Source organism: Sceloporus occidentalis, unplaced genomic scaffold (genome assembly GCF_023333645.1).
Source record: "Sceloporus occidentalis isolate IW3139 unplaced genomic scaffold, rSceOcc1.0.p SCAF_23, whole genome shotgun sequence".
NCBI classification, from domain to species: domain Eukaryota; kingdom Metazoa; phylum Chordata; class Lepidosauria; order Squamata; family Phrynosomatidae; genus Sceloporus; species Sceloporus occidentalis.
The window spans coordinates 6,272,990-6,296,255 of NW_028317003.1; the positions used below are offsets into that span (position 1 = coordinate 6,272,990).

General features: G+C 39.5%; 1 protein-coding gene across 1 annotated transcript in view; it reads left to right on the top strand.

Moving 5' to 3' along the window:
• Window positions 1-23,266, top strand: part of LOC149300749 (oxysterol-binding protein-related protein 10-like) — a 132,940-nt gene that overhangs the window by 108,360 nt on the left and 1,314 nt on the right. Inside the window, 4 exon segments of the mRNA XM_089484789.1 lie at window positions 2,107-2,587; window positions 15,446-15,632; window positions 15,824-16,006; window positions 19,120-19,273. Of these exon segments, the coding sequence (XP_089340915.1) occupies window positions 2,107-2,587; window positions 15,446-15,632; window positions 15,824-16,006; window positions 19,120-19,273 (1,005 nt within the window).

Sequence of the window (23,266 nt, forward strand, 5' to 3'; positions counted from 1 at the left end):
ATTTTGCTTGCTGTATTAAAAAATTTGATTCTGGGGATCCAGCTCAAATATTGATGCTACGTATTACTGCTTGTGTTTCATGAATTAATATATTTTAGTATGGTGGTCCATTAAAGTGCCAGTTTAATGTCTCTGACATCCCCACTACAGAAGAATGCATATTAAAACATTAAAGCACTTACCTTGAAGCTCTTCCATGGTCTAACAATTCTTGCCACTGATTGGCTGCTTAAAGCAACCAATCAGCAGCAGGAAAGCATTCCCATTGAAGTCAATGCAAGCAATGCCACACATGGACATGGGTCTATTCAGATCCAAAGCCAGCAATGGAGCTGGCTGGAATTATGTATATCATGTGCATGGAAATGTGTTTGGCTGAACCCATCTCATGTACAGAAAGTAGCTGGGGGGAGGGAAATTATGGACCCCCCCAATGCACTTGCTAAATTTAGTGTAGAGTCTCTTACATCATTTTAAGATCTTTCCCCTTTTACGGCCTTTTAATGTGATAGCAAGATGTGGCAAATGTATACCTTCTTGTAACTTGTCTCAAAACTGTGGCAAAAATAATATGGAAGATTGAGATTAGATCTCGTCCACAGCATTAACATAAAAACAAAAATGTAAAAAAAGACTTTCCCCCCAGTGTTATAATCCTTTGAGTGCCCTGTGCAGCTATAGCTGAAAGCATCTGTTATCAAATGGAAATGTAGATGAAAACCTGCTAGAGAAAAACAATGTGTTTTTATATGCTTCATTCTCTGTGGGCTCGTATCTAAAACAGGAAATTTGCATTGGAAAGGGTTTTAGTCACAAAGGAATAGCAAACCAAATACTAAACTGTGAAATATTTTTCAATTTAGCATCAGTCCCTTTTGTACGCAATTAAATTGACACCGTAGAGAATGATATTTGCTAAGAACTATTAAATAAATACCAGCTTTACTTTAAGATTCTCTGCCCCCACTAGAACGAATCATGGCCTTTTCTAACTCCAGAAAGTACTTCTTATAATTTTCGGAGATCGTATCATCATTTTGTCACTGATCAATGCTAAAAAATAAAAAATTTTAAAAAAATCAAACACATAACCAGCGGACTTGCGTTGGAAACACATTCTACTTCTGCTTATATGCAAGAAACTGCCTACCACATGACTGTTGTAGGTTCGATTTTCCGGGCTAGGCTTAACTCCCCATTAACCCCAATAACGACACCACACACCATTGAATATGGATAAGAAAAGGCGATAGCCAATTTTATTTATTAGAGTCATTGTCACGCCAAAACCTGAAACAATAAACATAGGTGCTTTAACAAGGACAATGACTCAAAACACAAACATGTAAATGTATACAATAAACACAATGCACACACCAAGCTTGCCAAGTAATCCAGGTACCATAACCAAATACCACTTAAGACATACCCGGATGCCCCCACACTGACCTGAGGTTCCCAGCACTGACAGCGAAGAACCTCCCACCAGATGTTACCAACCAATCACTTACCACCACATTAACCCCCTGGATACCTGGCAAGCTGCCGCCCCACAGACTGTGATAAAACCACAGAAACAAAATAAAGGGAGGGAGGGTGGGCCACGCAACCAGGTAAGCTAACCACAAGAATGGTTCCTGAGCCCGGGAAAGCAGCCACTTATATAATCTTCCCCCAACTCCACCCCCAAATTTCCCGCCAAAAAGCCTACCCCTCCTCCTCACAACAGTCGGGGCGCACTGTAGCCCATGCTGCCCCCCCCCCTGTGGGCATCATTCTATTGTAGAGGTTGTAAATATATGGCTACTTGCTGGCTTCCACTATCATAAATGGCCAGTTGTGAAGTTTCTTCTGTAGGCTTTTACCACTAACTGGCTGGACTCCATGAACCATCATTTAATTCTATACTATAAACAGCAATCAAAAAAATACAGTAATAAAAAAAGAATTTACAAATGTACCACAAAAGGAAAGGGTGTCATTCCATTTAGACCTACTGGTGGATGGGTTTGCAATTTGTTTCATTATTTGTGTATCCCCACTCTAGTTTCACTTAATGATGTTTTTGATGAAGTTTTGGGAACTTTTGTCTTTTGTCCTGCATAGGTAGTGCTTCCAACATTTATTTTGGAGAAGAGATCCCTCCTGGAGATGTATGCAAATTTCATGGCCCATCCAGACGTGTTTTTGGCCATTGCTGCTGGAACAAACCCAGAGGAACGAATGATCAGCTTTGTGGAATATTACCTTTCAGCCTTCCATGAAGGCCGTAAAGGTGCAGTGGCCAAGAAACCCTATAACCCAATTATAGGTGAAACATTTCATTGCAGCTGGGATGTCCCCAAGGACAAAGTAAAACCTTGTAGAACTCATGCTTCTTCTGCACAAGCAAAAGAAACGTCCACAACCCAGAGCTTTCCAACAGACTTGTATAAAGTGCGATTTGTGGCTGAACAAGTATCGCATCATCCACCCGTGTCTTGCTTTTATTGTGAAAGTAAAGAGAAGAAAATGTGTGTGAATGCTCATGTGTGGACCAAAAGCAAATTCCTGGGGATGTCAGTTGGAGTTTCAATGGTTGGAGAAGGTATGTTGAATGTTTTATATTATTATGCCCTTTTTAAATATTTTAGTGCATTGCACCTTATAGTTTATTCAGATGCTTTACTTTCAGGAGAGATGGCTTATTTGTTTTACATTTTGCCTTTGTTTCATTAAACATTTCTTTGCAATGTAATTGAATATGCCTACCAGTTTAAATAGTTAAGCATCAGATGATTTTAGAGTGTTAAGCTCTCAACCATGCTGTAGGTTGTAGAAAATACTTTAAGACAAGGGTTGATAAATTTGGTTTGGATCTAGAAGCCAGCCACATAAATGTAGGAGCCAGTTTTTCCAATCATGTTTTTATTTTCATGTATTTAAAGTTTCTGTCATATCTCCCCCTTTTCTCTTCTCGGGTGATACGGCAACAATATATGTCCTCCTAATATAATATACACTAGATGGACAAAAGTATTGGGACACCTGACCATTATACCAGAGAAGAACATGATGTATATTCAGTGAGTAAGGTGGAGAGGGATTAGGCAGACATATTAATAACTCTCCACCACCTTGCCTCGGCAACTGTAGTAAAAAAATCAACCAAAAAACATATTAACGTAACAAATGTATTGCTGTAATTCTACTTTTCTATTTCCTTATTAGTGATAAACTGTCTTTATGAGCTCTCCTTTAGACATACCACAGTTATTAGTTCAAAAATCTGTTTTTGTTATGAAATGTTTTGAAATGATTCATACCTTTGTTTTAATATTGTATGAAGCTTTCACAGCCCCTAAGACATTTCGCTACCTGGGAAGCTAATGTGTGGAGTGTTGAGTCTTCTGGCAACTGTCTAAGAACTGTATCCACACATTAACAAGAGGGGAAATTGTTGTTATAATGCATAAGTCAAGAAATGCGGATGTTGCAAATATGTATAATAGCATGTATTTGTTTCTGGTTCTAGAATTTTCTGTGAATCACTGCAGTATTTGCATACAGGGGTTGACAGCCTATGGAGGTCTTTTGTTTCCAGCTAGAACTCTCATTATTGCACACAACTCAAGTTCTGCACATTAACTGTTCACAGATAAGTTGTGTAGAATATCATACTGTTATGTAGTTAACATAGTAGTACACAATATATGCACTGGCGTAATAACAGGGGTCTGCAATCCCTTGTTCGTGTCTCATCATACCGTTTCAAAGTAGTTTTGAAACTCCCCTTTCTAAACTATTTTGAACTGTCACGAGAGAGGGAAGCGTATCAGGGTCACGTGCAAGCAGCAAGACAGAAAGCTGCAGGAGTGGTGAGAAGTAAGCTGGGGAGGGAATGTTTGTATGTATGTATGATTGTTAGCATGGATGTGTAATTGTGTGTGTGTGAGCATGGATGTGTAATTGTGTTTGTGTGTGAGAATAGATGTTTAATTGTGTGTGTGTGAGCATGGATGTGTAATTGTGTGTGTGTGTGAGAGCATAGATGTCTAATTGTGTGTGTGTGAGAGCATAGATGTCTAATTGTGTGCGTGTGAATGTACGTGTTAGTGAGTATGTTGGGGGGGAGCAAGGGGCAAAGGAGGCACAGACAAAATGTTTGGGGGGGGCAGTGATGGCACATACCAGCTATTGGGGGGATGGGGCAATTTTCGCACCAGGACCCTGTGGTGTCTAGTTACGCCCCTAAATATATGTAATGGAATCATTATAAATGGAATTTATGAGACATGGCCATTCTTAAATGTCACTGAACGCACAACAGAGCAGAACAGATATAAAGTGTCTGTGACTTTTTGGTTTTGTAAATATCTAAGATATTAATTTTACATTGCTGTAAGAGGTAACTATTAGATTAATATTATGTATGATCAGTATTGATAATGTTTTGAAAGGTAACCTCTGTTTCACAGTGAAGATTAACAGTTGTTAATCAAGAGAACTAAATACAGGTCAATTCACTATTCTTTAAAGGGGAACTCCCACTATACTTGTATATCCTTTGGTTATTTACCTATAGTTATAAGGTATATGAATTTAATATTTATACACAAATAGTAACTTTTTATTTATTTATTTATTTATTTCTATGCTATTTATAAAGTTAGTTCTTGGAGAGATCAGAACACTGCACTGATTGTGTAACACTTGATGTGACGTGCAACATAATCACAGAAATACTTGTTCCACAAATGGCGTCAAACTTCCTTACGTAAGCCACAAAACCAAAATAGCAAAATGCGTCTTTATTTTAAACAATACCGTCTACTAGTAACAATTAGTCCCACTAGAAAAAGCGACACGCAACTGTGGCAAAGTTTCCCTGGTCTTCTGCTTCAAAAAACAAACATTACTATGTACCCTATTAAAATAATAAATATGCTACATACAAAACAAGATTACGGCCCTTCCCCTTAAAATATGCTTGTTTCCTTCATTAGTCTGCTGAGTCAGGTACTGGTCAGGCAAGACCTCTCAGAAAGAGTGTTGACATTATTATCAGATCATCCAGCCATGTCTTCTTGCAAACAGTGTTCTGTGCCTGCGGTAATGTGGCTTTGTTCTCCTGCCAAAGGAAGCAGGAGAACAGGAGTAGAGAGAGAACATCGCTTTGTCAGCATCCGGTCTCAGCTGATACAGCATTAGTGTCATTTGGACAGCCATAGAAAATGAGGATCATCTCAGCAGATACACCTTGTTTTCTGTAAATTCTATCACCAATTATAAGTTTAATGATTCTTTAATCGCTTCCCCACAGGACAAATCTAAAATGGAGACCTTTTAATTGGCTTCTCTATGAGCAAATGGATTTATCATTACACAGTCCTCTGTTTGACTGTCCTGTTGATGGTGCGACGTACCATTTCACACATAATAATTCTAACAAGCACTTGTAGAAAATGTGTAAATGGTCTTTTGCAGCGTAAAGATGTATAGATCTTAAAAGCAGAGTCTTGAGCTTATGTGTACTAAATATGACAGTTTTCCTGAAAGATAATAGAATAATATTGTTGTTCTAAATATTATCAAGATCACTTGTTGAACACTTGTTTCAGAAAACATTAATTATTTTTAGTGCAAGAATAAGGAGTTGCTTACATTGTATCACCAAATCCTACATTTTCACCTCTATATATACTAAATAAACCTATGTGGTGGTGGTGGTGGTGGTGGTGGTAGAATAAGCCATACTGTAAAATCTGGTGTATAATACGCAGGTATAACTTTACCCTAATTTTTAGGGGAAAAAAAGTAGTTGTGCATATTAAGCACCCACCATTGGACAGTGAGACTTACCTTGTAAGGTAAATCCAATTAATAATCTGTAACCTAAAATGTCACAAATCAATGATCAGCTATGTAATAAAAAATGTGCTATAGCACCTACACATGCATAATGGGGATTATAGTACCAAAGAGAGTACCACGTACCACGTAGCTGTGGTAGTGTCCAGCCACATTTTATGTTGTATGTCTTCAGGAACATAAGATATTAAGTCTAATCTCACAGTAAAGCAGTTTAAAAGCATCAGTACTGCCTTGGCTTCTGAAATTGCCAGATAGCTGATACATATGGTAGGCATTGCGTGGGAAAAATGCCACCTCTTCAATACATCATAATCTCTAGTAATTAAGACAATTATTTTAAACCATTCCAGTGGGATGAGTATGCACAGTTTGCCTTTTGCAAATAGCTAGAAAAACATGTCCAGACTAAGTGTTTTTTTTCTTTTTTTCTTAATCAGTCTATATCCTAATAAGATAATTAATAGGATTTTCTGTGAAATGATTTGGTTTATTCATTTAGTGATTATAAGGCATCTCTACTCTCCCCTCTTTATATGTCCCTCTCCTTAATTGATTGCACCTGTGTTTCAGTGTCTAGCCTGAGAACTGTAATTCATTTATTAAGTCGCAACAGGTTCCCAGGCAAACAGTCATAAAGTAGACCTGTGAATAATCAAGAATACAATCATGCCATAAAAAGTGACATATCGCATGTGTAAACTACTTGTTGGTTTTTTATGCCAAAAATAAAACAAAACACATCTGCAAGAGAAGCTGGTAATTATATTTATGCATATAATTATTCTGCAACTGCAGTTTTATGTGCTTGCAACACCTTTGTACATAACAACATTTCTCTTGATTATTACCCCTTCTTATAGTGCTTTTCTGTGTTGCTGCACTTGAGCTCTTTAGCTGCAACTCTGGAGATAAGATAAGTAACATGCTTAACACGTTAAAAACTGCATGCTAAAACTTACATAGGCACTCTTTGTTGAGGCGTCTGCATGGCACACTACCATCCCTTTAATACAGCTAAGCTGGGAATTAAAACCAGTCTTGGAAATAATTAAACACAAGCCCCATATTCACACAATATTCAACAATAATTTGAAATCATCATTACAATTTAACCCAGGGGCGATACTAGAACCCACAAATAGTCTGTGCCATATTTACCCCCAAACACCTTGCCTGTGCCATGTTTCCCTCCAAACAGCTTCTCGGTCCCACAAAACAGCCTGCTTGTGAACATACACATTCATGCTCACATACTCTTACACATTCTTGTTAACACACGCTTATACATACATTATCATTCTAACATGCATACATACTCCCTCCCTCTTGTACTCCTTACCTCACCTGCTTTCTCTCTGGTGCTCACTTTTACTACGGTTTCATCTATGCCAGTTAGCACTGGATATGACATCATACCCGGCGTGGCACTGACTGGCATACATGCAGTAATTATACGTGTGGTTGCAAATGCAACTGCAGGCGCCAGGGGAGGCGGCCTACTGGGAATCTCCCAGTATCTTGGTAAAAGAGTCCGTCCCTGTACACTGCTGTTAGCAACCTGCTTAATCCCTTCTAGAACATTTGTCTAACATGGCTGCATCCAATCTCAGACCATCTGATATGTGGCTGGGATTAAGCCTCTGTTTGGATGGGTGGCCTAATTAGTTTAGAACAGCTACTGGGCATATGGCTTGGCCACATACAGCTCTAAAGTTAGGGAAAACTAGAGTGACCAGATGAGCCATTTTTGGTTTCAGGACAAATATACCCATGTTTCATGTTACTGACCAGCACGTGTAAAGCAGTGTCCTGCAATACGAGGGATGTAAAACAAAAGGGAATCAATGACACATCTGTCGCACATACTGCATGCCAGCACTCTGTGTGTAGATCAGCAGCATTTGAAATGTACGTGTAACATGGAAAAACATGCTTGATGTGGTCACCCTAGTAAAATGTATATTTTAAAGGACAAGGCTTGGACCTGTTGCATTATGCATAGTTAAAGTTAAAATGCTATGTTATTCTACCTCATTTAAACTGTAGTGTAAAAAGCCTGTACTTTGTCATTATCAAGACAATTTCCCTGCTATGTTCTTGCGCAGAACATAATTTCCAGCACAAGGGCTATACAGACATTCTTTAAATGCTGACAGAGCTACAGAACTTGAGACCCATAAGAACAAGGGAATAATTGAGTCATCTGCAATATATTAAATCCGATTTTATTTTACGTTCTATACTATTACTTTACCAATACATCTCAGCATTCAAATAAAATGATCCATAACTGTCAAAACAACATAGCACTAAAGAAGAATTGATCTTTATATATACACCATGAGGGTGGTAAATCAACCAAAATCAATCAGTCTGTCCAGCTCTTATATAGCTGAGTATTTGTGCAATTTGGGAGACTATAAATTCCATAGATAAAGTGGTTTCTGTGATAATAGCATGCTTTGTAAATATAGCAAGACTGAATAAACCTTCTCTGCCCTAATAGGAACTATACACCTTAACTCAATTTCTGAATGTATATTATGGGTAGCCGCTTCGGTCCTTGGAGTAAATGTGCTCCTCTAGGGTAAAAGAGTCTCTCCCAATGGACCAAACCACCATTTACGACACATGAGTCAGGATGATAGAGAATGCTCTTTATTAGGACTGGGTAAAGTTCCTGCCACTCCACTACCAATGGAGGGAAAGTGACAAACACAGGAAACAGATAAGGATTAATATAACTAACACATAACACATGGCGTGGGATTATGCAGGCATCATCACTAGACTAATCTCCTGACACATTCAACAATGGCGAATACACAACAGAGGTGAAGGGATTAGGAAAGTCGCACTTAAAACATACATTGTAGCAGGGACAAAATTAGAAACCACTCTGCCATGGTGTGAAGATTGCCCCGGGGTCCCCAGACTCCACCAAGCAATATGCCCCACAGCGCCCCAAACAGCCTGTCAGTGCAATCTTGACCCCTAAATACTTGTCTGTGCTATTTTTGTCACCAATTTAACAGTGCCCAGAGCTGTTAATGATGGTAGAAAAGAGACGCACGTCTTTAGAGAAATGAAGAGGGGAGTTACGGGTGGATTTGGATTGGAGGATAGAGATATAGGGGGGTGCGAAGTCCTGTAGGTCAGGGGTTTAGATTTGATTATGGGGGGTATGAGGAGCCAATGGAGCAATTGGCATAGTGGCGCAGCAGATGAGAAACGTTGACAGAAAAAGATTAATCTAGCAGCACTGTTGAGGGTGGATTGGAGTGGTGAAAGGCAGAGAGACCAGTTATTAGGAAATTGTTATAATCCAGACAAAATGTCACAAAGGAGTGGATTAATATTTTGGTTGTTTCTTGTGTGAGGAATGGGTGAATTTAGGAGATGTTTTTCAGGTGAAGGCGGCAGGATTTGGTGAGACACGTGAAGAGTGAAAAAGAGAATAGAGTGAAGTGTGACTCCAAGCCAGTGAACTTGGTCTGTTGGTTGGATGGTGGAGTTGTCTACATTGATAAAGATGTTGGAAGTTGTGGACAGAGGGGATGGCTGGAAAGGAGATACAGATTAGGGTGCCATCTGTGTATTGGAAACCAAAGGAAGATATGAGTTATCCAAGTAAAGAAGTGTAGATAGAGAAGAGCTTAGTCCTGAGAAACTCCAACAGATATCAGTAGTGTAGAGGAGCAAGTTCCGGTGAAGGAGACACTAAAGGTATGGTTAGAGAGGTAGGATTTAAACCAAGAAAGAGATGTATCACAGATGCCATGGGGGTGAAGGGTTTGTAGAAGGAGGGGTGGTCAACTGTGTAAAAGGCTGCAGAAAGGTCCAACAAGTGAAAAGTGGTCCTTAGTTTTAGCATGAGTGATTTTAGTGAGCGCAGTCTTCGTGGAATGGTATGGATGAAAACCAGATTGCAGATGGTCAAGGAGAATTTGTGGAGAGAAACGTGGTTAGTTGATTATAAGATTTGGATGCCAAGGGGAGAAGGGAAACCTGACTGTATGGGGATGTGGGATCAAGGGAAGGTTTCTTAGGAATGGGAGGTATGATAGCATGTTTAAAAGAGCATGGAAATGTACCAGAGGAAAGAGAAAGATTAAAAATATTGGTTAGGTTTGGGGTAAGGACATCAGAAAAGAATGATAGGAGATTGGAGGGCACGAAGGAGATCAGACGTTTAGGGTATGAGAAAGGGAGAAGATTAAATAAAATAGGTTTGTTTGGAGTGATGGAGGGCTGATGTATAGAAAGGGAGCATGAGTTTGTAATGTGTAAAGTCTTCAGGCAAACAAGACTTCCTCCACAGGCCCCCATGGCTTGGGGGGTGGCACATAGTTAAAAGAGCAACCTTATCTATTACTGAGGCTAGCGTATTGTTATACTGAGCTGTGGCAAAATCGCGACAGAAGGAAGAAGAGATGTTTGAGAGTTATGGCAGAAATGTGTTAGTAAGCTAAAGAGTATTAAGGTCACAGGGGTTGAGCTAGATTTTACAAGAGCAGAAAAAAATGGTCGTGATGGCTCTTCAGTGTTTAACCTTTGGAGTGTGCAGCCCTAGTGATCAAGACAGTACGTGAGCGGGGACTACGTAACTTTCCTCTCCCTACTCATATTACTGCAATTAGTACTGTGACAGTAACTTTCAGCATGTTCAAATTAATTAATCACCATTGTCATTTTTAATTTGCATATAATTCTGCATGCTATTCTTTATACTTTCAGACAGGGTGGTGCCAGCAAATCATTGTTCTGCTATTCCTAGAGTAAAGGGCTGTAACCATCTATTAGCCCAGGCATCAGGGGGCTCGCCAAGAACTAAGGTCAAGCCTGCATTTTAACCTGTAGAGTGCCAACCATGTATGAGCAATATGGTTGGCCAAGAGGTGGCACTAGAAGCCCCCTCATTTCTATTGTGCAGTTGGGCAGTCACTATAATCTAACTATATTATTATTATTATTTATTGTTTTATATAGCACCATCATATTCTGAAGCACTATACAGTGTCAGAGCTACGGAAATTGTCATGGGTCCACCAGACTAAAAATTACCCTGGCCCTTGAATTAATGACAGTGTTGCTTCATGCATTTATGTATGAGAAACTAAATCTACTTTGCTAAAAGTATCTGCCTAGTCCTTTCTGTACTTTCTTTATGGAAGGGCAAACCACACATGCACGTGCCCAGTAGGACAGTGTTATTACTTCTAATTAGATAAATTATTGATTTTATTCGCTGCACCTGGATTCATACAGTTATTGCCTTTTTTTTTAATATTTGCAGTTGAGGTATAGCCAGAACACTTTAACACCTCTGTTGAATGATCAATAATTTACAGCACACATTTTCTTTTAACAGCTGCTGTGAAACAATACACAGTGGATCCATGAAATAAGCGCTCCTTTAAAACTTTGCAGGAAATGAGTTTACTTTATGATCAATTTGCCTCCTTCTGTGACTTACCTTCTCAGTTTCCTGCTACTTGCTGAGCAACTTGCCCGTGGGCTTCTTTCTGCACTTGCAATGCTGTCACCCTGCTGCCCAAAACACAATGATGAGTTTTTGTAGACAGCAGGATTTCAATGTTCCCTGCTGTCTTCTGTAGCATTGTGCATTTTTTCATCTTTTTTTAACCATACGTGGTTGTCATCCCTCATTATGATGCATTAATTGTACTATACGTTTATATATTCAAAATATCTGTTTATTTAATGTGGCATATTTTTTGTATTAACTAACTTTATATTTATAAAGAAAATTATTATTATTTTTTTTTTTTACAAATGAAGTCTTTCATCCTTGTTCTTGTGGTTGAGACTAGAGATATGCATTCTCGAGGAAACTGTGTAGTATAGCAAATTTTCATATTGCCCTTTTCTTTGTATTAGAGTTTAAATATAAGGACACTACATATTATATACTGTGATACAATATATTGACAATTTAGGTTCATTCATAAATTTACAGTCACATCCACAAATGACCTGTATTTACAGAATGAAGAAAGCAGCTTCATAACGTATAAACCTCATACTAATTGTGGTATTTGTAAGTCATTTTTTTTTTAAATAATCAGCCTGATGTGTCTATGATGTACCTTATTTCCCCAAGTATAAGACGCTGCCTGGGCATGATAAGAGTGTGATTGATGTTAGCTCCCAGCAATTGTTAGCAACCACACTCCTATCATGCTCAGGCAGTCCATGCACATCACTTTCAGCCTCCCTGTGCCCCCTCCCTGTGCCCCCTCCACATGGATCCATGCTATCACGCACACATATATTCATTAATTTACTCCCCCACCCTTACCTGAACTGCAGATATTCTGGTGCCGCTCGCAGGCTTCTGTGGGGGCCGCTGTTTCCCTCTGCGTTGCTCGAACTGGAACAGGAACTGAGCGGAGACATGTGATGCGATGTACATTCACATGACTCCACTGGGTTCCTGTGTCGCCTCGACGGATCAAGAGACGCTGCTGAGCAACACAGAGGTAAGCAGCAGGTCCCCTTTCAGGTAAAAAATAAATAAAACCACCACTGTATAAGACCACTGTATAAGACGCACCCAGTTTTTAGACCCCACATTTTTCTAAAAAAGTCTTACACATGGGGAAATACTGTAGTTTTTTTTTCTAACTCTTCATACCTCTTTATATCAAATTGAAAAACCTATGTCTGTTATTCTTATGATGTCTAAGGAGACCACATTTTGCTTTTTTTATGCGTAGAGCTGTGCATAAACTTCCTGCAGAAGTTACGACGAAAACCATGACATTTTGCCTGTTCACTGCTGCATTATCTGCAGGGATATACTTATTATATGCAAAGACTGAGCTCTTTGCCACCCTATGTGGCTTATGGGTTAGCTGGGCAAAAAAAAAAAAAAAAAAATTCTGTTTTAATGCAGCTTTTCCCATCTTTTGCATCCAAGGACGCATCAGTTCAAAGTCATGTACTAGGCTGGTAGGCAGGCATGTTGCTGTGGAGAAAAGCTACATCCTCCCCCCACTTCTGGTGCTCTAATTCCTGTGGTCTTTTTTGATGTCAAAACACCAGCTTTATGATGATGATGATGATCGCATGCTGTCCAAGTATAAGGCATTTTTATTATGATATGTTTGCCATTGCTACTGCTAGTTGGTGGGATTGGAAGTTGTGGACTCAGAGTTTTAGCAACAGTCATGCTGTTGACTTGCTGTTGCTGAAGTGGTTGTTTGAGGAGGAAGAGGAGAAGCAGCTTTGACCTGATTTTCCTGATTTTCACCCTGCAAAAAGTAACATTTATACCATGACCATGACAAGTCATAGTATAAATGTTCCTGTTAGTATAAAGTAATACTTAACTAGTTATATCCTTTTGTTTAGAACATTTATCTTGAGACAATTCCCTCCATTGGTTCTTTCATACATTCTGTACATTGTTTTGTGCTTTGCGATGCTGACTAATATATGTGCACCGGCTGTAGTTAGCTAAGTGTGATGATGACGAACAGGAAAACCCTGGTGCAACTCTAATTTGATGATCTACGAATGCTGCTGCAAGCTTGTCTCTTTTTTTGGGGTGTTTTGTTTGTAATTCCACATTTAGCCACCATGATGTCTACAGATTACTTCATGGGAACCTTAGGCAGCACTTATGACCTGACTGGGGGCTTTCTGTGATCTCTTATTGGTTTTCCAAGGATCCCTTTTGTTGAGTGGTCTAGAAAGGCTGGGTTGGGCCTAGGGCAGCATCCAACATTAATAAATGAGAATATTGAATATATACATTTGATTTATTAGCTTAAATCCCCTTAATACAGACCTGGGCAAAGCACGGCCCGCGGGCCACATCCGGCCCGCTGAATAGCTCGGACCGGCCCGCAAAGAGTGTCCTGGTGACTCACCAATGAGTCCGGTGTCCCCCCCCGCCCCGGTCACTTACCTTAAACTCCTGTGTTGGAAGCGTTTGTCTCGGGTGCCGGCGCTTTACGCTGGGCGCCGGCATATGACGTCAGACGCCGGCGATCAGCAGTGAAGCGCCGGCACCCGAGACAAACGCCTCACGCTTCCAACACAGGAGTTTAAGGTAAGTGACCGGGGCGGGGGGGGAGATCCTGAGAAGGGGGGGTTAGGGAGTTAGAGGGGAGATACTGAGAAGGGGGGGTTAGGGAGTTAGAGGGGAGATACTGAGAAGGGGGGTTAGGGAGGGAGGTCTTACTGTGTGTGTGTGTCTTACTGTGTTTGTGTGTGTGTGTCTTACTGTGTGTGTGTGTATCTTACTGTGTCTGTGTGTGTCTCACTGTGTCTGTGTGTGTCTCACTGTGTCTGTGTGTGTCTTACTGTGTCTGTGTGTGTCTTACTGTGTCTGTGTGTGTCTTACTGTGTCTGTGTGTGTCTTACTGTGTCTGTGTGTGTCTCACTGTGTCTGTGTGTGTCTTACTGTGTCTGTGTGTGTCTTACTGTGTCTGTGTGTGTCTTACTGCGTGTGTCTTACTGTGTTCATAGCTTATTGTAAATAAATATTTTAGCCCATTTTTTAGCTCAAAATATTTTTTCCTTTTTTTTCTCCTCTAAAATCTAGGTGCGTCTTATCAGCAGGTGCGTCTTATAGAGCGAAAAATACGGTATGCACTCCGAAGCCTTGTTCATTTTGTTCACTTCTGTGCTGTGCTAATAGTTATTCAGGCCTTACTTATTCAAGCACCTCTACCAATGACGTAGGCTTGAATAACGTTATTAAACAGCACATAAGTTAACAAAATGGACAAGGCTTCGGAGTTTGTAGTTTGTAGAGGTCTGGCCCTCTAAAACCATTCCAATTTCTCATGTGGCCCCATGGGAAAATTAATTGCCCACCCCTGCCTTAATATGTTCAGTTTGTCAATATTGTAGGCATTTTTCAGCTGAGTGCAGTTGTGCGGCGGCTTCACCATTGATGTGCTGAGAATGTTAATATTTTGTAGAGGTGGACATTATTATACATTATTGAAGAGAATGTGAAGCAAACCCCAATTATAGACCACACCTCTAATTTAAATATTTCAATTAGTGGAAAATTGTGCAGCCTATAATTGGGAAAATATGATATATTGGGAGTTATCTTAGATGAATTCTGGTGCAAAGCGCTAGAAGTCTTGCAATCAAAATAGCAATCACTTTAATGTTCTCGCTTGGTCTACATTTACCACCATGTACCAGAATCACACCATGGGATGAACAGAGAGTGATCAGTAATGACGGTTATATACATGTTTTGTATCTTGTGCCTAGTACCAGTAAATTAATTCATTTTATAATCCTTGTCTGCAGATGGCTGCTGGTCATAAACTCCATAAATATTTTTTTGGAGTAGCGTTCTGATCCATTGATTTTGAGTGGATACCTACTCCCTCCAAAATCATTAAATGATTAGGTACCAAATGCCAATAATATATATGACTTATCTATATATATATATATATACATTTTTTATCATATCTTGTTAGAGCGCAAACTTTGTTATTTTATTGTCTAATTAAATTAAGCTATCACTTTATAACAGCAGAAGTAGATCATCTTGCATCTTACAGATGGTTGGTTTTCTCTTTTAATCTCCCAGGGACATTGAAACTGATGGAGTATGATGAGGACTATGTATTCACACTTCCCAGTGCCTATGCTCGTTCCATTCTCACAGTTCCTTGGGTGGAACTGGGTGGAAAAATAAACATTTCCTGTGCCAAGACAGGATACCTAGCTACGGTTACATTCCACACAAAGCCCTTTTATGGAGGAAAAGTTCACAGGTAATGGTTTAACCATCCCCAAGAAACAATGGGCTGGAATTAACCTTTGCAGTATTATCATATGTATCAGTTTTATCAATTTTCAACATTTAAACTATTAAAACCAACTAGTATATCTTCAATTACATTAAGGGTCTAATTATTGATGTTATTTCATATTAATGCACTTTACACCCAATCTATTTTAACAGAGTCACAGCTGAGGTCAAGCACAATCCCACCAACACTATAGTTTGTAAGGCCCAAGGTGAATGGAATGGAACTCTGGAATTCACATACAGCAGTGGGGAAACCAAAGTGATTGATACCACTAAGCTTCCAGTTATCAAGAAAAAGATACGGCCATTGGAGAAGCAAGGACCCTTTGAGTCAAGGTGCGTATAAGAGTTTGTGTTTCAAGCCAGTAAATTATACTCTGTTTTTAACAATACAATGTGTTTTAGTAATATACACCTTATTATTGTTAACTTTTACAATGCATTGGAATAATATTTCTATATTGTAAGCTCGTTTGAGCAGGGCACGCCTCTTTTTTTCCTATAAGTCAAATTGTTATTTTATATGCTACTTGTCATGTCCTGTCTATCCATTGTACAGCACTACAGAATATGATGGCGCTATATAAACGACAAATACTAATATTTAGTGGTAGGGACAAAAGAATACATCTTAGCCTCACTGTCTGAAACCATGGTAGGTGCTCTCATCCACCACCCTACCCTTCATAATCCACCCCTCCTCAAACTACTTTATCCAATCCCATTCTTCTCCCTCAGTCTAACAATTCACAGAACAGTGCCTCACACAGCTTCACCAATGAAGAATGCGTATTACTTTAATACGCAAATTCGAACCTGGTAAACAAAATGACTTTTATTAAACAGTGGCAGAAAAGCCCTTCCATTGCAATTATTGGGAGAGCTTTAGTTAGATTTCCATCCAAAATCTCACTGAGCCCGCTGAGGATACCACATGGTAAGAGCGGGCAAGAGCAGATGCACCCAGCTGAATACATCTCCTGTAAACCTAGAAGCTGGGGGACTGGTATTCTGGAAAATCCCTCCATGCTTCTGCAAAAGGACCACAAGAAATTTTAAAGAGACCACCCAGCTATTATATGCATTAAAGTGCATATGATGATGGTAGTGTCCCTTTAAATACACATTACCATCACCCAGAAAAGACTGTAAGTAGTTGAATCAGCTCATGCACTGGAAATTAAAAAAATAAAATACAAAGCATTCCAAGAGATACAATAGAGCTGATGAACTAAATTTGTTTCTATAAATAAAGATGAGCATTCCCTCTATTATAAGAAAGAACACCAGGCAGTTAAATACAGATATACAATAGCCACAAAGTTTTAATTGAAAAATAAGTTTACGGTGAAAATAAGCAGATATATCCAAGTTATTAATACTTCCTTTTCTGGGAACAATTGAGTAACAACAGTGTAAGAAAGTTTAACTGAGAAGGTCAATGAACACTTTAAAGTTAATAAATAGAAAGCATTGTAAAAATGGCTTCACACAGCACCCAACAACAGCACATGTTGTATGTGAAGAATGCAGGGAAACTGAAAGGCATAAGAGTATTGCTCAGCTGATCAAATGAGACTGTCAGATATGGGTGCGTGTGTCCATTATTAACATAAAGGAAGGGGAAAAAAAACCCAAAACTCACCATGCTGATTCCAGAAAAAATAATATAAAAGTATAAAACATCTTGCTGGGCATGCATATTCTTGCAACATAATGGGAGTTAGGTTTAGAAAGTGAACATTTCCCTTGTTTCCTGACATTTTCTGGCTCCCCTCTTACTACTCCTTTATATTTCTCTCTTGCTGTTGTGATTGGCAGTGAAGAATGATGTCATACACCCGCTCTCTGTCTCTTGTTGTAAGTAACTTTGATACAAGGACACATGAAAATCTTCCCATTCTCATTCAGGCAAAAAATATATTAAAAAAGATGTAAGGAATGTTTAATATATTTTAGGTGTCAATCGATCAGACAAATAACAGCAAAGTACTCTCATTTATTTTACTATTAACATTTGCTTAAGACAGTTATGGCTGGGAGAAAGTGATAAAATCTTCCTACTGTACAAAAGAGAAAAAAATATAAAGCGCACTTATGAGAGCATCTGCATGTCTCAGAAAGGCCATAAAAGCCATTTTTGCAGAAAATAAACTAGCAGCGCACACTGCTTACATTATAGCCAGGGATTCTGACTACAAAAGTGAAAACAAGAATACATCAGAAACACTGGCGTTACTAGAGGGCGACCCTTTCTTCCTGCCTCCTCGTACCGGTTCAAAATTGTTTAGAAAGGGCCCTTCCGACCTGGACCGCACAATCCAGGTCGGAAAGGCCCTTTCTAAACAACTTTTTAAGGAATTTCCATATTTGGGAACTTCCCAAGGTAGGCTAGCCAGAGCTCTCCTTTTTTTTGGGGGGGGGGGGTAGTGGCTTCATGAAGAGGCAGGGATAACAACAGAGTGGGAAGGAAGTGGGTTGGAAATGTCAGCCAAACACTGCTCCCCTGCCTGGAGAACCAGGGAAGCATCATTTGGAGACTTCGATTCACACCTAGGGGGTCCCCAGGTATGGGAATTCTTCCTAGTTATCAATTTCACGCTTGAATTATAGTAGGGTTCCAGTCTTCACAAATTTATCATTGCAAAATTTGCATGAAGCACCCTCTATATAACATAAGAACTGGAATACATTTACAATCGTAGACTATAACTCCCATACTCTCACAATGTCTCCATACCTTTCCCATGTCCTTGTCTCCTTTCCTGAATATCCTCGTCTTCTTCATCGTTCTCCTCCTGATCTCCTGCTCTTTTTTTCGTCTACCTTCAGGTGAGTGGGCACAGCTCCCAAAAAAGTGTGCTTTTGGGAGTGGGAGGTCCAGGGGTGGACAGTGTAATCCGCCTCTGGAGGGGCACACACCCAGAGCTGAACGACATCCCCCTGGGTACACTACTGGCAAACAACACCATGACTCTAGCAGGCCCTTGGTCCGTGCCTGATGAGTCAGTCCTTACCTGGCAACATTGCAAATTCTGTGCATGATATATATATTTTTACCACAGACTTTGGAAGAGATTGATGCAAGAATCTCATTTCTTGTGCAAGAAATTGAAAGTCTGTGTAGAAACACAAATAGTTTTACACATACCTGCAATACTGCCCTCGTCATACCCGGTCTAAATTCGTTCTGATAATGTTTTGCATCAAGCACAGCTGAATATTATCTTAAAAGAGCCATCAGCCATATCAAGCATTTAAAACTAAAAATGTGTGCTTTGTATCCAAACCCCTTGGCGTTTTTACATAATCTTCACCAGAATGGTTGTATCCTTACTCATTAACCTTTAATGTATTAGATACTTCACTGGTTGCATTATCCATTCCGACTACTTCTTCTTCTACAAAAAAAGATAATATTTATTTTATATGTTTTATTTTCTACCCAGGCGTGTTTGGGAAAATGTCACCAACGCTTTAAAATCTGAGAACATTGAAGCGGCTACAGAGTACAAGCACCAATTAGAGGAGAGACAGCGAGCAGAAGCCAGGCAGAGGGCATCCATGAACTCCCCATGGAAGCCGAAATATTTCATCAAGGAGGCAAGTTTCATACCTCATTTGATCTGTATCATCTGACTCTGTGTGGCAGGTGAACCTGCACTGTGTATTTTGCTAAGTTGACCCTAGCTAGATACTACGTTTGCTTTATAGCGCAGAGCAACTCAATTACGTTGGGGCCACTCAAGCACACAGTTTTATGTCCATGTAAAACTTTATGAGATGAAATGTAGTACGGTGTTGTACTAATCAACCAATAAATACCTGGAGCGTAGTATCGTTGTTATGAGGATAATGAGACAGGAGACGGTGATGTTTCTTTGCGATTATCTCTGAAGTATAAAGAACTGTGCTGGTATGGTAATTTGTGCAGATAAAAGCACTTTTGTGTTGTGTACCTGTGAGACCTGACCTGGCTATGTTTATGTAAACCTCTGCCTGCTTAGATACCAGACGGCTGTAAAATTTACCAGGACAATGTAATGGACCTTTATAGCCCATCAAATCACTAGTCTTCTAAGGTGTCTTCACTTTAATGGTCATACAAGGCATTCTGAATTCATTTCGACTACCAAACTCCCATTTCCATTTCCACTCAATACTTGCTGCCAGTTTCCCTTATGGTTAAAAATAATTTATTTAAGCAGAAACTGAAAAAAGAAAGTTAATTGTGTAAATCCATTATCTTTCCCGTGGCACCAAATTTGTAACAGTCCTGGAATCTTACTTGAGGTATGACAAGCAATGTCACATGACACAAAGTCCATGACACAAAGTCCATGAAAAGTCGTATTTTGAATAATTTGAGTGGCATGTTCTTTGCTGTGTTGCACACACATGGTACTCAGAGAATTTATATGGAAATCAGGATTTTTATTAGATATTCCCTTCATGCTAATTTTTATACTTTTGATATTTTGGGGGTAATTTCTCAGTGAAAATGAATATTACCAGAAGAATGATAACAATTTACCAGTGGTGTAGGAAGGTCCAGTACTGCCCTTGGCCTGTCCCAGGCCAGCACCTTCTCCACCCACCTCTGCAGCTGCTGTCTGTTCTATTGACTGTGGGAATATGATGTCATAGCACACACTCTTTAATGCCTTACAGAGGCTGTATTTTTGCTTTTGATTCACTTTTCCACAGAAAAAAAATGTTTTCTGGATATTCCCTTTTATGGGCAATTTCATCTCCCACAAAACCAAACCGCTAATAATGTGTATGACCATTTATTAGACAGAACAGTATAATGGAAATCCAAAAGGGACTGCTTGACCTTAGACAAGACAAAACTACCGTATTTGCTCGATTATAAGACGAGGTTTTTCCCAGAGCAAATGCTCTGAAAAATACCCCTCGTCTTATAATCGGGGTCGTCTTATAATCAGACCTCAAATAGGTCTGACTATGAGACTAAGATTCAGATCCCCTGCATCGCTGCCTGGATCTTCCTGTGTATGCCCCCCCCAACTTACCGGTGCTTCTGAGTCCCCGGTGCTTAGTCCAGGCAGCGTGTAGAGCTCTACGCGAATCGTGTAGAGCTCTACAGGCTGCCCGGACTAAGTACCGGGGACTCCGATGCAGGGGACCTGGATCCTCCTGTGCTATGCCGGGCAGCATGTAGAGCTCTATGCGATTCACGTAGACAACTTCCGCTCTATGCGAATCGCGTAGAGTTCTACATGCTGCCCGGAGTAAGCACCGGGGACTCAGATGCAGGGGACCTGGATCCTCCTGTGTTATGCCCCCCCCCCAACTTACCGGTGCTTCTGAGTCCCCGGTGCTTAGTCCGGGCAGTGTGTAAAGCTCTATGCGATTCGCGTAGACAAGTTCCGCTCTACGCTAATCGCGTAGAGCTTTACACGCTGCCCGGACTAAGCACCGGGGGACTCAGAAGCACCGGTAAGTTTGGGGGAGGGAGGGAGTGTTAAATGGGGGGCATAAGGCATTTCTGGAGGCAGAGTGCTCTGTGAAATGCCTTTTAACCCCCTTAATGCCACTCTGCCTCCAGAAATGCCTTTTAACCCTCTATAGGCCACTCTGGCTTCTGAAATGCCCTATACCTCCCTATATGCCACTCTGCCCCATAATATGCCTTTAAACCCCCTAAATGCCAGAGTGGCATATAGGGGTATAAGGCATTTCTGAAGGCAGAGTAGCACATAGGGGGGTTAAAAGGCATATCATGGGACACAGTGGCATATAGAGGGTTAAAAGGTGTATCATGGAGCACAGTGGCATTTAGAGGGTTAAAAGGCATATCATGGGGCACAGTGGCATATATGGGGTATAAGGCATTTCTGGGGCAGAGTGGCAAGCCTGGGGACAGATGTGCATAACTGGGGGGGGGCAGGTTGAAAAAAAAGGAAATAAAAACAAAATATTTTTCCCAATCGTAGCTTTTATTAACAAACAATTCTTCACATAGTTTACATGAATTAACATTTACTGGTGAAACTTTTTTCCTATATATTCAGGCTTTTTCTTTTTTTTTCATAAATTAATATTCAGATTTTGGGGGGTCGTTTTAGAATCAGGATCGTCTTATAATCGAGCAAATACGGTATATATTTTTTTAAAACACGTTCATTATAATACAGGGAGGTAAGACTATTTTAATGGTGAACATGGGCAGCCTAACCTTTTGTGCTGAAACCTCATAATAACCAGAAGGTGATAGGAGTGTGCTGTAACTGGAGATTTAGTCTAAAAAGGAAACTTGATTTAAGTCGGGATCTCTGTTTAACATTTGGTAACGCTAGTAGTAGAATATTAATTATTAAAAAATAACAAATATATTCGGTATGTTCTTATGTTGAGGGCATGAGATGAACAACCCAGTATTGTTGGATTAAATGGCTTCTATGCTTAGTTCTTTCCCTGCTATGCTACAAGTGATCCAAAGTAATTTATTCTATGCCCCCTCCCATAGAGCTTTAAGATTATTAAAGATTCTACTTTGTTACGTATAGCCTTGATTGTGATGGATACAATTTAAATGAAATGAGTTACATGTTAAATTACAATATTGCTTATTCGGGTATAGCCGACTCTTACCAAAACTATGTATTTTTGTTAATTCATTTTGGTTTTTTGTCCATGCATGGAAGTACGTTTCAGTGTTTTTTTGTCTGTATTAACTTAATTGAGTTACAATAGACACACACTAGTGGATAATGTAAACTGTAAATTAATGGGTAGACTAATAATGGGTAGACTGTAAATGGTAATCTCCCTTACAGAATATTTCTTGCAGAAACATTTCTTTCATTTGCCATAGATGCTTGGGGAGGAATAAATGAAATATTAACCTGAATACAAATTCATAGTTTATTCATGTATTCAGCTTGGGCTGTCTTCCCTTACAAGTATTGATCCAACACCTTTGAGCAGCTCATAAGGACGAGTGAGAAATCAACAGGGGGAAAATATATGTGCTATCCGCGTGTTGAATTATAAGAACCTGTATCAAGAAAGATTCTGTCATTGCTTGTTCTGTATAGTAGGTCTTGGTTCAGAAAATAATAAATAATGAGGTACGTTAGAAATAACATTAAAATAAAAATGAAATTGTGCAACATCTCTCTCTTAGTCATAATAATTTCTAAACTAAAATTGTTAAAATATACAACATTAGACTGGAACAAAAATAATGTAAGCAAGAAGACTATTCATAATTTTAGTGGTATAATATTGCACCTCTTTATGGGCAGATTTTATAGTTCTCACAGACGTAAACCAATAAGAGTCTATATAATCCTCAAAACAAAATATATTTTGAGAAGATGAGAGAAGCTTATTTTATTCCCCATGAATATCAAGTTGTTCCAGTGAAGATCAGCATGCTTGTGTACTATATTTTATATTGCATTTAATATTACAATTATATTTATTATTATATTAATACCTGGGAACTCTCCAGGTTTGACCTGGAGTATCGGGGTGAAGTGCAGCTTCCCAAGGTCTCCAGGTCACTTTCCTATTCCTCCAGACCTAGGGGAGCGGTGTTTAGCCAGGCCCACTTTCCCTCATACT